This window comes from Chelon labrosus, assembly GCF_963514085.1.
Source record: "Chelon labrosus genome assembly, chromosome: 5".
In the NCBI taxonomy this organism is placed as follows: Eukaryota; Metazoa; Chordata; class Actinopteri; order Mugiliformes; family Mugilidae; genus Chelon; species Chelon labrosus.
The window spans coordinates 26,759,234-26,772,963 of record NC_140341.1 but is presented as its reverse complement, the minus strand read 5'-3'; the positions used below and the strand labels follow the sequence as shown (position 1 = coordinate 26,772,963).

General features: G+C 39.7%; 1 protein-coding gene across 1 annotated transcript in view; it reads left to right on the top strand.

The window, feature by feature from the left end:
- Positions 1-11,339, top strand: part of LOC311488042 (integrin beta-2-like) — a gene marked incomplete at its 5' end in the record, with an annotated part of 32,883 nt that extends 21,544 nt beyond the window's left edge. The window contains 13 exons of the mRNA XM_084544545.1: positions 886-1,087; positions 1,203-1,373; positions 2,118-2,359; positions 2,667-2,825; positions 2,928-3,023; positions 3,114-3,203; positions 3,311-3,448; positions 4,295-4,485; positions 5,718-5,950; positions 8,001-8,220; positions 8,343-8,554; positions 8,771-8,937; positions 10,563-11,339. Coding sequence (XP_084400671.1) covers positions 886-1,087; positions 1,203-1,373; positions 2,118-2,359; positions 2,667-2,825; positions 2,928-3,023; positions 3,114-3,203; positions 3,311-3,448; positions 4,295-4,485; positions 5,718-5,950; positions 8,001-8,220; positions 8,343-8,554; positions 8,771-8,937; positions 10,563-10,646 — 2,205 coding nt within the window. The 3' untranslated portion in view covers positions 10,647-11,339. The remainder of the gene's footprint in view (positions 1-885; positions 1,088-1,202; positions 1,374-2,117; positions 2,360-2,666; positions 2,826-2,927; positions 3,024-3,113; positions 3,204-3,310; positions 3,449-4,294; positions 4,486-5,717; positions 5,951-8,000; positions 8,221-8,342; positions 8,555-8,770; positions 8,938-10,562) is intronic.
- Between the last annotated feature and the right edge of the window lie 2,391 nt (positions 11,340-13,730).

Genomic DNA, 13,730 nt, shown 5'->3' with positions numbered 1-13,730 from the left:
AAATCAAATACAAATATACTAATAATATTTGGATAGTATCTTCATAAATCAGTTTTTATTTCACAGTTAACTTTCAAAAAGATAATTTGCTTTGTGAACTTTGTGAAACTTGGCTCATACTACAACCACAACAATGTTAATTTTAGTCATAAACCCATAGAATTATTCATTCATCTTCTGTTACCGCTTGTCCTGTGAAGGGTCGCGAGGGGTGCTGGAGCCTATCCCACCTGTCATCGGGCGAGACAGCTGGGATACACCCTGGACAGGTCTCCAGTCCATCACAGGGCTAACACAGAGAGACAGACAACCATTCACACTCACATGCACACCTACGGCCAATTTAGAATCACCAATGAACCTAACGAGCATGTCTTTGGATGGTGGGAGGAAGCCGGAGTACCCGGAAGAGAACCCACGCAGACACAGGGAGAACATGCAAACTCCACACAGAAAGACCCAGTGCTACATGCTAATTAAAATGAATCTTCACAGAAAATTGACACTTGAATATGCATCAGCATTATATTAACTACCTAAAATGACAGACACATCCTTAAACAAAAATTGTTTGGCGTGTATTTTCGTATTTTAGTTTGGCCCAAGCCCCATCCACTAATATGGAGGAGGTGGAGCTTATGCCCTATACTGCAGCCAGTCACTAGGGGGAGATTCATTTGCTTTGGCTTCACTTTGAGGAGCTGTTCCATCCTCCATCTTTATACAGTCTATGGTTTGAATGCATTATTTTGCCTGCAGTTCTTGCTGATGTTCTGCATGCCTATTGAGCCGTTTAGTTCGAAAACAAGGCAACATGTTAAAAGCACATTATATTTTTAGTTTGAAAGCCAATCCCAATCTATTGTTGTCTTAATTTTTTTGCAGTATTTCACCAAAGCAGGAGAGCAGGAAACAGTGCGGTGTGACACCAAAGCCCTGTTGATAGCTAAAGGCTGCAGAGATACAGACATCATCTCTCCAAAGAACTCTAAAGACGTTACCAAGAGCGAACCTCTGTCTAACTCATTTGACAATAGAGAACCAGTCCAGATGAGTCCACAGAAAATCACCCTGAAGCTGCGACCGGGTTTGTGCAATCAGTTAATGCTAAACTTTGATCTACAGGCTGTGTTTGTTTCCATGTCACTGCCAGTCTCTACATTTCAATCAAACAATCAAAGTTTTACCGTCTGTGTGTACAGGGCTTCCGGAAACTTTCCGTGTTTCTTTCAAGAGAGTTGAGGGTTATCCAGTGGACCTCTACTACCTGATGGACCTGTCTTACTCCATGAAAGATGATTTGAAGAAAATCAAAGAACTCGGCAATGATCTTTTTGCCGCTCTGAAAAAAATCACTAAGCATGCTCAATTAGGTAATATGATGGTGATGTTATTCTAATAACATAAATCATCTTATCTGTTGCACTGTAGAAAACAGACATAACTTTGCGTTCTCAAAGTTTCCTACTAAAACATTAAAAGATTATCTCAACCCAAGGAGCAGGACATGAAGATTTAAATCCTCATTTGTCTTCACTTTAGGGCATATAATTAAAAAGTACTCTGTGGTGTGACAATAACTTAGACATGCAATTCAAGAATCAAGAATCAAGAGTCTTTATTGTCATTATGAGAACATAACGAAATTTTGTAGAGACTCCCGTCTTAAGAGGCACACATATAAAAAACACAACATTTAAAAAAAACACTTACGAAAAATATAAAACACTCTTAAAAGAAGAAGAAATGTAAATTAAGTGCAGCTTAGTGCGAGTCCACTTACAGTATGTCAGATGTTGAGTCATAGACTCTTCACTAGTCAGGCTGTTGGTGGTATAGTAGACAGTGGATGCTGTGCAATTTTAACCATGGTTAGGCGAAAAAGTATGGGAGTAGCAAGGTCTTGTCTGCTGCAGGCTACACTTATTTCTTGTTTCATTCTCTCTCTCTCTCTCTCTCTCTCTCTCTCTCTCTCTCTCTCTCTCTCTCTCTCTCACCAACACATATTCTTGAGTTGTACAATTTACACAAAATGTGTGTTTTTTTTGAAATGTCTGACACATTTAAAAAACTAAAATAAATGGGATGAGTAAAGCTGTAGCTTATTATAATTCCAGGATTTGGTGCCTTTGTTGATAAGACAGTCCTTCCTTACACCAACACCAAAAAGGAAAAACTGGAGAAGCCATGTGATGAGAATGACCAGCAGTGTCAGGCTGCCTTTGGCTACAGACATGTGCTTAGTATGACAGCACTGGAGAGGGAGTTCGAACAAAAAGTGGCAGCTCAGTTCATTTCTGGGAACCTTGACTCTCCTGAAGGGAGTCTGGATGCCATGATGCAGGCCGCTGTATGTGGGGTAAGGACCCATCCAAACAGATAAATATGTATTGTAAGCGAGACAAGGAATACAAACTTGATGTTATAAAGACTTGGTAACATTTCTTCCAATGGCCTGACACAGTTTAGTAGGAATGTCTAAAGTCAGAACTGTCTTCTCTGGGCTCCAAAATGTAAACTAAAGCATAGAATTGTGCTGCTTTTGCAGCTTACTGGTGCAAACTATTATGATGCTTTTACAATGCCACTGATAATGATCTGTTATGTAGTGTCCTTCACTTTGTTAAAGTGTTCCCCATTAAAGAGTTGACCATATTTTTGTTTAGGACAAAATCGGTTGGAGAAACAGCAGCACTCGGCTTATTGTGCTGACCACTGACGCTGGATTCCACATGGCTGGGGATGGAAAACTGGCCGGCATACTGGAACCCAATGATGAACAGTGTCATATGGAAAACAGTCTTTATGTCAAGAGCAGTGAGATGGTATGTGTGGAATCATGACAGTTTTGTTCAGTGATTTGACTCATCTGATTATGTAAGCGGTGTAAGCAATATTTGAAAGATTTTACTAATTATTATTTGCAGGACTACCCATCTGTTGGACAACTTGCTATGGTGCTGGAAAAGCACAATATTCAGCCAATATTTGCAGTGACAGAGAATGTCAAGAATGTGTATACGGTAAATTAAATCCATTCCTTTTGGTACACCTTACAAAGGAAACATTGTATTACTCAGATTAAAATTTAATTTCCATGTTTTATTTCCCAGGAACTCTCCAAATTGATTCCAAAATCCGAAGTGGGAGTCCTGTCATCAGATTCTAGAAATGTTGTTCAGTTGATTGAAAACGCCTACAATGTAAGTTGGTCTTTCATTGTGCATCAGTTTGCCACCTTTGAGGGCACATGTATCTTTGAAATCTGTATTGTGACCAATACGTTCTTTCTTACTGATTTTTATGGCAGAGGTTGTCCTCTAAAGTAACCGTGACCCATGACAGTCTTCCTGACAATGTAAGAGTTGTCTATACCCCTGTATGCAGTGATCCAGGACCAGCAGGAGACAGCCAAGGAGTTTGTAACAATGTGCATCCAGAACAAACGGTCAGTGTTGACAGTGTTGTATATAAATGCTTACAGCTCTTATTACATTTCAGATTCAGATGCTTAATTGTATTAGGTGCTGCCCTTGTGTAATTGCAATTCTTATTAACTATCATGCATTCATTGTATAAATCTGTATATCCTGATCCAGATCTGGTGGCCCCAGGCTAGATGATGTAGCTCAGACACCAGCTCTTCAGGAAAGATTCTAAACTATTCCAGTGCATGCTGTAGGCTAAGGTGTCAAACATATGGCCCGAGGGCCAAACCCAGCCCATCAGAAGGTCCAAACTGGCATTAATTGCAAATTTTCAATAAAACTAACTGCTATTCATTCAGATTGTTTTAGTAAGATCTGTGGACATAACATGTCACTGTGACCCAGAACTGAACTGTAGATAGCAGCAGTACACCAAAATTATTTTCCTAAAGAAATTTCAGGTTGTTCCTAAAATGTTTTGTAAAAGAATAGTTCATGAAATGTAAATATTGTCATCATGTACTTTTTTTGCACTAAAACAAAGGGAACCGTTGTTGTTATTTATAGGTTTATTAGGTTATTATGTTTCTGGTCCAGCCCCCTTGAGATCAAATTGGACTTAATGTCCTGAACTAAAACAAGTTTGATACCCCTGCTGTAGGCCATAGTTTGCTAATGCAAGCAAAACGACACCTTGGCTGGTTTTGTCACAAAACAGAATAAATGAGGAGGCACACACCTTGTGGAAACCAGCACCTACTGAGAATGTGCAATCACAAAATGGGAATATTGTGCCTTTGGTTTTTCATGCCATTTTTAATTCTTGCAAAAGTGTCTGACTCTCCAATTTGAAATGCCCTTTCCAGATACATTTTGACGTTACTGTGACTGTGGACTCATGTATGGAGGACAAGTCTTTCACTATCAGACCACTGGGCATTAAAGACACACTGACAGTGACTTTATCTACCAACTGTCAGTGTCCATGTGAAAACGCTGATGGCAAAAATCACCAAATTTGCGGTGACAGGGGAAGCATCATCTGTGGTATTTGCAGGTAAGCTTTTCCCTCCCACACAATGACTGTATGCGTATGGTTTACATATTTTTGGTAATTGGATTTTACTATTATTACTGGAATTAATACTTCTTAGACTACTAGTCTGATGTTAAAGTAATTTCTTGAGGAAAAAATATGACATGGCTTACTTTGATTTGGAATAAACATTTTTGTTTGACGAGTAGTTTGTGAGCCTGAAAATAAGCCTTTTTCCAGCCACTGGGTTACCAAATACTACACAGTAAAAGTAGTTCTTATTGTGCAAGTAGTGTAAGAAGTACTCATTCCAAAATATTAGGCTCCTTAGTTACGTAAGTTATTTTACACAAAATGAAAACAAGTCTCAAACTCTGAGACTGGAGTACTCAAAAGCTACAGAGTTGTTAATAGTATTTCTGCAAGATGTACTAATTTCATTGGCATACTGTTAGTGTCCTGTATTACTTCTGGCCCGCTAAATTCTTAAAGCCATAAGACATAGGGGTTCAAAGTTGTTTTGATTTGTTTTTTATAACGAACTCCAATCCTTCATTTTTAATGAACATGCATTGTTGCGTTCCTTAATCCCGATCAACAAAAATGAAAACAAGCAATATCCTATTGATTTAATTTTGATTTGTTCATTAATGGAAATAACAAAAGTGAGACTACTACTCTGACATGTGTCCCATACTGTATTTAAAAGTCACTTCCAACCGTGCCTCAGAGTTGTTTGATGGTGATTAATTTAAATCTTAGATTGGACTAAATGGAAGTGAGAGCTGACTTGATGGCAGTGTACTGCTCCATTTTGTTGCATCAAGGTTGCATTTTTAGGACTTGTATTTTTGATCTAGTCTAACCTGTTTGTTTAATATTTTGTGATATAAAAATTTAACAACAATTTAACATTTAATGACATTACACACTACACAGGTCCATACTTAGGTTTTTGTCAGTATTTGTGGTGCAGAAAATACACCTCCTTTTCACATTTTCCTCTGGAATAATAATTAAAGAATAATATCAAGATTCCTCATTATTCATGAAGGAATAGCAGGCCTGACTCTTTCAAGCACTTTTAAAATGAGTTTGTTTTACCTGTACACTAAGAGAAATATCCAGTCCTCAAACGGTTTGTGGATGACTGAACAATTTAGAAAAAATATGATTGTATGTTCCATGAGAGGGCGACTCTACAGAGAGTGTTCTAACAAACCATCCATCTTTTTTATCTTGTCCTTATTCAGCTGCAAGGAGGGTTTCACTGGTCAGTTCTGTGAGTGTTCCATTGGCGATAAAGACAAAAGCTCCCTGCGAGCATCCTGTCAGAGGAATAACGGCACTGAGTGTGAGGGTCGAGGGGACTGTGTGTGTAGCAGGTGCCAATGCTACAACACGGAGAAGGGCAGCAGTTACTATGGTGAATTCTGCGAGTGTGATGATGAGCACTGTGAAAAGTTCCAGAATCAGCAATGTGGAGGTACGGTTGCAATTATTTTGTGTTACAGCTTTTTGTTTAATATTTTAAAGCATTTCTCACCGGAGACATTGTTAGCTGATTTTCCAGTTCTTCCCTGCCTAATCAGCCAAAGCAAAGGTCACTAGGAGGCTATCAGGATTTGTTATTGCATAAAAATATAACTGAAATAACTTAAAGTTTGATAAGTTGTGACTGTATGTGGTGAGTTGAATGTTACAGTGTAACAACAATAATGGTTTATAAACTCACTATGTAACTCATGGCATCCATATTCATCTCATAAGTGAACAGCAGCAGTCTACTGCACAATCACTGTGTTCTCACCATTACAAGGTAAGCAGGTTGCAGTGGAGATTGCATTATTCGATGTGTTGCTTGTGTTATGTTGTCTTCACTATCAGCATTATCCAGAAAGTTGACTGTTCCACTGTTCATGTCTCCACTGTTCACGTGGATGTAGGATGAACACAGGAAGTCCTTTAATGAACTAATAATTTCAGCTCTTAGAGCACACTCTAACAGATGCAAACACATTTATTAACAGGACACAAGAGAATGGGGGACGGATGGATTAAAGGATTTGAGATGAGTGGAGACAAAGGGATGGGATGAATGAGGTTGGATGGGGAGTTGTGTGATGGTCTTCAGATGTGAAGAAACCCAGGATGTGAGACTCTCTGCTCCTTGTTTTGTAAATGCTTATTTACATGTGTATGGGGGGGGGGCTTTGCTGATGAGTGTTGGTGATTTCATCATTCAAGAATCACATGACCAGCACGGCTATCACAGCATTCTGCAGCAAAAAGCCATACCATCTGTTTTTTGCTCTTAGTGCGACCATCCTTTGTTTTTCAACAGGACAATGACCTGAAACACACCTCCAGGCTTTGTAAGGGCTATTAGACAGAGGAGAGTGATGGAGTGCTACATTAGAAGACCTGGCCTTCACAATCACCCAACCTAATTTTAATTGAAATGGTTTGGGTGTACCAAAGTGAAGTCGAGGCAATGCCTTCAACAAGTGCTCAACAACGGTGTGAAATCCTTCTAGACTGTTGGAAAACCTTACCAGGTGACTACCTCATGAAGCTGACTGAGAGAATGCCAATGGGTGCAAGGCTGCCATCAAAGCAAAATAAATTTAACTGGAAAAACATAAAATAGAAAATATATTACACCGATCTCACCCCGCTCATAATAAGTGTGGTGGTCAGGAAATCATTTGACAAATGGGACTTTCTAGCTGCAAAGGGCTTCTGATCTGGGTATGAGCACAATGAAGTGTCAGATTCCAATAGCCCACAGCTCAATCCTCTATTGAGCACACCCAGAGTAGAACAGCCAACATCCATTTTGCACCTGTGTAAAAGGAAATAACTCTTCATAGCTAGAAAGGCTAGAAAGCTAGGAAAAAATATACACCAGGTCTCTACTAAATAATGCCGAGCACAAGCTCTAGATTTCATCCATTCTAGATGATGTCATGTTGTGAAAATATTTGCGTACTGGAATGTTCAGATGAGATGAATATGCAAAGTGAGATGAGCCCTGTGTGAGAGATCAGAGAATCAGATCTCTCTGACCAACCTGTTCCGCCTACCACCAGGACTAGGGTTGCAGACACTAAACGATGGGCTGACACCTGCCAACCGTTGGCTTGGTGTCCTAAGGGAGAAAAGGACAGGTCAGCAGGAAAAGGAATGCAGTGGAAAGAGGACACTTTATTGTGTGCTGCTGCTGAGATAGAGGTGCTGAGGCAGAGGAAGATGATGAAGCTAAAGACATCGACTTCCATCTTGGAATTGGATAAAGGGAGGGACAAGATGCGGGGATGAAATAAAAGAAGACAGCTGAGATGTAAGTATGTATATGGTCAGTTTGTACCCTGGAGCTATCAGGCTGCCTCATCTGCTGGCCTAACTATTCATGGACTGAGTGTCTCCTTGCAGATATCTGGACTCAACGACTCCACAGAGAAACTGCAGGATATATGGGGTAGAAATTATGTCAGTGCTCAGGAACTTTCCTCTCTGTTTCTCATTACTTGTAGGAAATGGTGTGTGCAAATGTGGAAGATGTCAATGTCATCCGGGCTTTGAGGGCACTGCCTGTCACTGCAAAAAGTCTGAAGAGGGCTGTCGTACCCTAAACAACACTGTGTGCTATGGCAGAGGGTCCTGCGTGTGTAACCGCTGTGAATGTAAAGAGGGATACCAGCCTCCGCTATGCCATACATGTCTTGGCTGCCCAGACCCATGTCAGACCAAGCTGTAAGTTAACACATTCATTCTGCTATCACTTCACCAATTTACAAATACATAAATAAATAAAGTATCTCCACTGCAGACCTATAATGAAAACTCTAAACTGCCTCACTTAACTTTATTTTCAGGAATTGCATTGAATGTCTCGCCTTTGGCTCCGGCCCCTTTGAAGAAAACTGTAACACCATGTGTAATAACACCATAGCAGAGATGGTAGACACATTCACCCTAGCAGCCAAGGAGTGCCAGCAGAAGGACAGTGAGGGATGCTGGATCAAATTTAAGCTGGACCAGTTGGTTGGAGAAGATAGCTACAAGGCTGAAATTTTGAAACAGAAAGGTAAGCTGCCAATGAAATAACAGAAAACTCAGACTTGGCAAATTCCTCATATAAGAACACTCTTCTTGTCTCAGCATCCTGTTAACACATTATTTGACAAGTACTATATGTGGTCACAAATCCAAAGTATTGGACACATTGACATACTAACCCCGTTCTTTCAAGTTCAGTGTGTTTGAATTGTGTGAAACCTTCTGCTATTTATAACTCCCACAGACTGTCCAGAACCACCCAATGTTGGAGCTATAATCGGAGGCTCCATCGCTGGGGTGGCTCTCATTGGCATTCTGCTGCTGATACTCATCAAGATGCTCATCTACATGAAGGACCTGAAAGATTACAAGAAATTTGAGAATGAAAAGAAGAAATCCAAGTGGTCAAAGGTGAGAGTGTGAAAGTCTTTTTTTTTTTTGTATTTTTGATGAATTTGTTATTGTGTTGTTGTGTATCACAATGAGTGAAGACTGTGGAACATAGCCGCAACATATATCACTTGTTTACATTGATTTCATTGTGAGTTGAATTAGTAAGTAAGCCACAACAGTGTTTCTGGAACAGTACTATGGAAATATAAATGATTCAGAATATGTGGCCATTGTAGTAGAGGTAGTAATCCTGACCCAGTCTTTGTAATAAACAAGGCTTTGCAGTTTCAACATGGCTGATGGAGAGATTACCTAGGCAGTATGTTGTGCCTGTAACTCCCAAATATACCGCTAGACTAAGTCTGATCGGTGCAATAGGTGATTAATCAATACATCAGTATACATAAACCTGGAATCACTTGAGGATGAGGCATATTAAGAACTGGAGGCCCACACTGACGTGATTTACTCATAAATGCCTTGAGAACACGACAACAAACAGCAGGAATGAGTTTAAATCAAGCGAACCTCAAGACTCTCACATATCTGCAAATCTAGACGACATACGTGAGTCCATGGCAACAATAAAAGAACAACTGCAAAAGTTAAACTTGTTGACGTCTGTGTGAGCTTCTTCAGAATTAGTGGAATGCCAAATTCTTTCCAGCTTTGGAAGTGACTGCTTGCTTTGAACTGCGCAACTGTGAATTATATCAGGGAGCAAGCCTTCCTGATTCATGACCTTCTTCTTCAGAAGGGCAACTAAGTTTACAGCTGTACTAAGCGACGCTGCAGTGTCATCAACAAAAATAAATAAATAACTGAAAAATTGTGTAGCCCTGTGATTGACTGGCAACCTGTCTAGGGTGACAGCTGGGATAGGCTCCAGCAGACCCCGCGACCCTTAACAGGATTAAGTGGGTACAGAAGATGAATGAATGAATGAATGAATGAATGAAACATTGTGTAGGTGTTAAATTGTGGTTGCTGTCGTCCACATCATTGGCACATGGCACTGAGGTAAATAATGAAGGAATTAACTCCTGATAGTTACAGCGTCATCAGATAAGTGTCTACTGTAATGAAATGTCTTTCCAATTTCTCTGTAATCCATTATTGTAAATTCAAATGTTATGAGGAAATGATCGGGGGATTGAGTGTTATGAGTAAATACTGTCAGACCTTCAGATTCTATGCCGTATGTTACAAGATCTAAGGTGTGATTAAAGGAATAAGGAGCAGATGGGTGATACACCACATTTTTATGTGTTTATGTGTTTTCCAGTCTGGATGAGCAAGACTAAGAGTAAGACTTTCAAATGAATTAAAGCTCTGCTTAGGTCTAGGATTAATAGATAAATCAGAGAGGAAGATTACTGCCACTCCTCCTCCTCTACCTGTGCTTCAAGGAATGTGATAATTGCTATGACTGGGTGGTGTAAACATATTCATCATCTTGCAGCCACGTTTCAGTCAAACTAAATAGATCAATCTGAAGATCAGTTATCAAACCATTCACTAAAAGAGGTTTAGATGAGAGAGATCTGACATTTAAAATACCACATTTAATTTTCCTATTCTCTTCATTGATTTGTATAAGGTTCCTGTGAATAACTCATCTTTTGATGTTTTTTGATTTAAAGAATCTGGGAGCAGACAGAACATCTATGGAGCTGGAGAGTTTTGGGTGTGAGACAGTCCTAGAGAAGCTGCAGACAAGTGTGTAAGACTACAACTCTGCCTCCTGGTATGAACTCTGGGTTGTCAGTTGTTTTAATGTTGTGGCTGATCGGTGTGACTATGTCTGAGGGTTACGTCACATTGTATATGTTGCAACAATGATAGCTGTGGATGAGTTTAGGGGAGGTTAGAAAACTGGGTTGGTTTTGGGCTATAAATGGTAACTTGGTTTGTGTCTCTGTCTTTTAATTTGGTTAATAACACAAATGAATTGAACAAATAAACACAGATTTGCTTGGGTCATCCATGGGCTGCTATTGATTGATTGATGGCTTCAATACCTGCATTGGTTAGAGAAAATAACACTAACTTTGTGGAGGTGAACACATGTGCAGCACATAAGGATCTGTTTGAGAGCACCACTTATACCGTATATTGTGTTATAATCTGAGTCTTCCTAGTGACGTGACATCTGAAATAAACTGACTTAAAGACAGAATATACTCAAATATTTAAACAAATCTTTCTAAGCAACGGTCTTTATATATTATTTTATGTATACATTTACATTTTATAGTGTCTGATTTGCGTCTTTGTTTTATATTATTTGCAAATGTCTACATCCTCAGATGTTTTTACTGTGAATACTGTTCTCTTACTGGTTAATTAATATGCTAGTCTACACACAATAGACAATTGCAGTTGCATTGTTTTGTCCAACAACTATTCACTTATTCTCTCACTGCTTATAATACTTCTCGTCTTCTTCTCGTCCTCTCCCGCTTATCCGGGTCCGGGTCGCGGGGGCAGCAGCTTCAGCAGGGAAACCCAGACAGCCCTCTCCCCAGCCACTTCAGCCAGCTCCTCCGGAGGAACCCCCAGGCGTTCCCAGGCCAGACGAGAGATATAATCCCTCCATCGTGTCCTAGGTCGGCCCCGAGGTCTCCTTCCGGTGGGACATGCCCGAAACACCTCTCCAGGGAGGCATCCGGGAGGCATCCTTACCAGATGCCCTAGCCATCTCAACTGGCTCCTCTCGACGTGGAGGAGCAGCGGCTCTACTCTGAGCTCCTCCCGTATGTCCGAGCTCCTTACCCTATCTCTAAGGCTGAGCCCGGCCACCCTGCGAAGGAAACTCATTTCGGCCGCTTGTATTCGCGATCTTATTCTTTCGGTCATTACCCAAAGTTCATGACCATAGGTGAGGATTGGGACGTAGATCGACCGGTAAATTGAGAGCTTCGCCTTTCGGCTTAGCTCTCTCTTCACCACGACAGACCGGTTAAGCATCCGCATCACTGCAGATGCCGCCCCGATCCGCCTGTCAATCTCCCGCTCCCTCCTACCCTCACTTATAATACTTATACAGTAGAAATACAGTATTGCTTTAAATATTTACAGTAATGAACTTTATATTGGTACCATATGTATAGATAATGCAGACTATAATGATGTATAAGGACAGCTTTTCCTTGGCATGTGCTCTTCAGAGAGAAAATGAATAAATAAAGACATTAAATTTACAATGTTTGTTTTTTAAATGGCACAGAGGAAAAGTGGGATTTAAACTACAGGAAATTATCTTCAGGCCAACAGGCCGCAACAAATACAATATTCACCTCTTATTAGTTCTTGTTTGATCTCTGCCAACTCCTTGTAAAACATACCTGGCTCTTTCTAAATTCTCAAGCTGTCATTTGTTTCAGAATGACGCTGTAGGTGATTTAAGTGCAGCACATCTAATGCTGTTCAGTACATTTAATAACATGTTCAATTCATTACGAATGACGGATTATATAAGAAAATATTAATTTTCACTATTGGAATGATATGTATCAAAGATGAAAGATTTCCCTGTTTCCCAGTGACATATCAACGCACCACGGATTTGTGGATCTGCGTGGCTCTGAGCATCGTGATAACAGTATCAAACTCATGCAGCCTGATCTGTGTGTATCTGACAATCCATATGTGCATTAGACATTCGTAAGCATTGAAGACTTTTGAAGCTAAAATTATGAGCTTTGTGAATGCAAATTAATTTTGCAATTAAAAATATACAAATCAATGTGTGCATTTGTGATATTATTTTGCTTGGTAGTTGTGTGTGAATTTGTCACCACCAAAATTCACACACAAATTCTTTGTGAATTCTACACTATGGACAAAAAAGTCTTAGACAACAGATCATGTGTGGTGCCACACTAATGAAGCTGGTGCAGTAGATACCAGTGGAGGATTGATCCAAATATCGATACCAATATAATGAGATCGATACTTCAGTTTCTCTCTTGTACGACTGCAGTGGTTTGCTTAAAGAGGCGACCTTGTTTACATCAGTATTTTTTTCTGGGGAAATGGCGCTTTAATATTGTAGAATATAGCGGAGACCTGAGACTACAAAGCAACCAATCCCTTTCCACCTAGACAGGAAGTGAAGTGGGAAGGAAGGAGATAAATGGGACACACCTGAGGAAAAAAATCTCTCAGTCAACTAAGCCGCATGGAGGAGAACTCAAGAGTGAGACTAACAAAAGATAACTAACGGAAAATCGAGCTTTTGGAAATTTTAAGTTTAAAAGTAAAATAATTAATTACTTATTTCAAAGAAATAAACGAAGATCAAACCAAAACCAGCTGGATCCACCTAAACTGTTTCGGAGGAAAGTTGCCGGTGAAATCCCAGGGGTCGGTCTTTCATGTGACATTGGATTGACTTGCTTTCCCACGGTGGAATTACCCGCCCTTCAGTTAAAATTTTTCTTAATAACTCTTAATGGACACTTTTCTTTCGAAAGTTGAAGAGTAAACGTTCGATGTATTTTCTTTTAATTATAATTGGTTGTTATTTTGACCATATTGTGAATTTATGGGAATTTCTGTTTGATTTATGACCTTTTGAGAAAATGTGTTTGGTATTGATGACATGGCATATTAATCTGGTCTTTATGTATGTGAGTTATAATATTGTTTCAATACATCTAATTTAATTTATTGAACAACACTGAAACTGGTGGTGTTTTTGTTTATCCCTTTCGTAGCAAAGGTATTGAGTTAACCAGGCTAACTTTATTAAGAAGTTTGAAATTGAAATTGAAATTGGCAGGTTGAAAAAATAATTTACTCTCCTG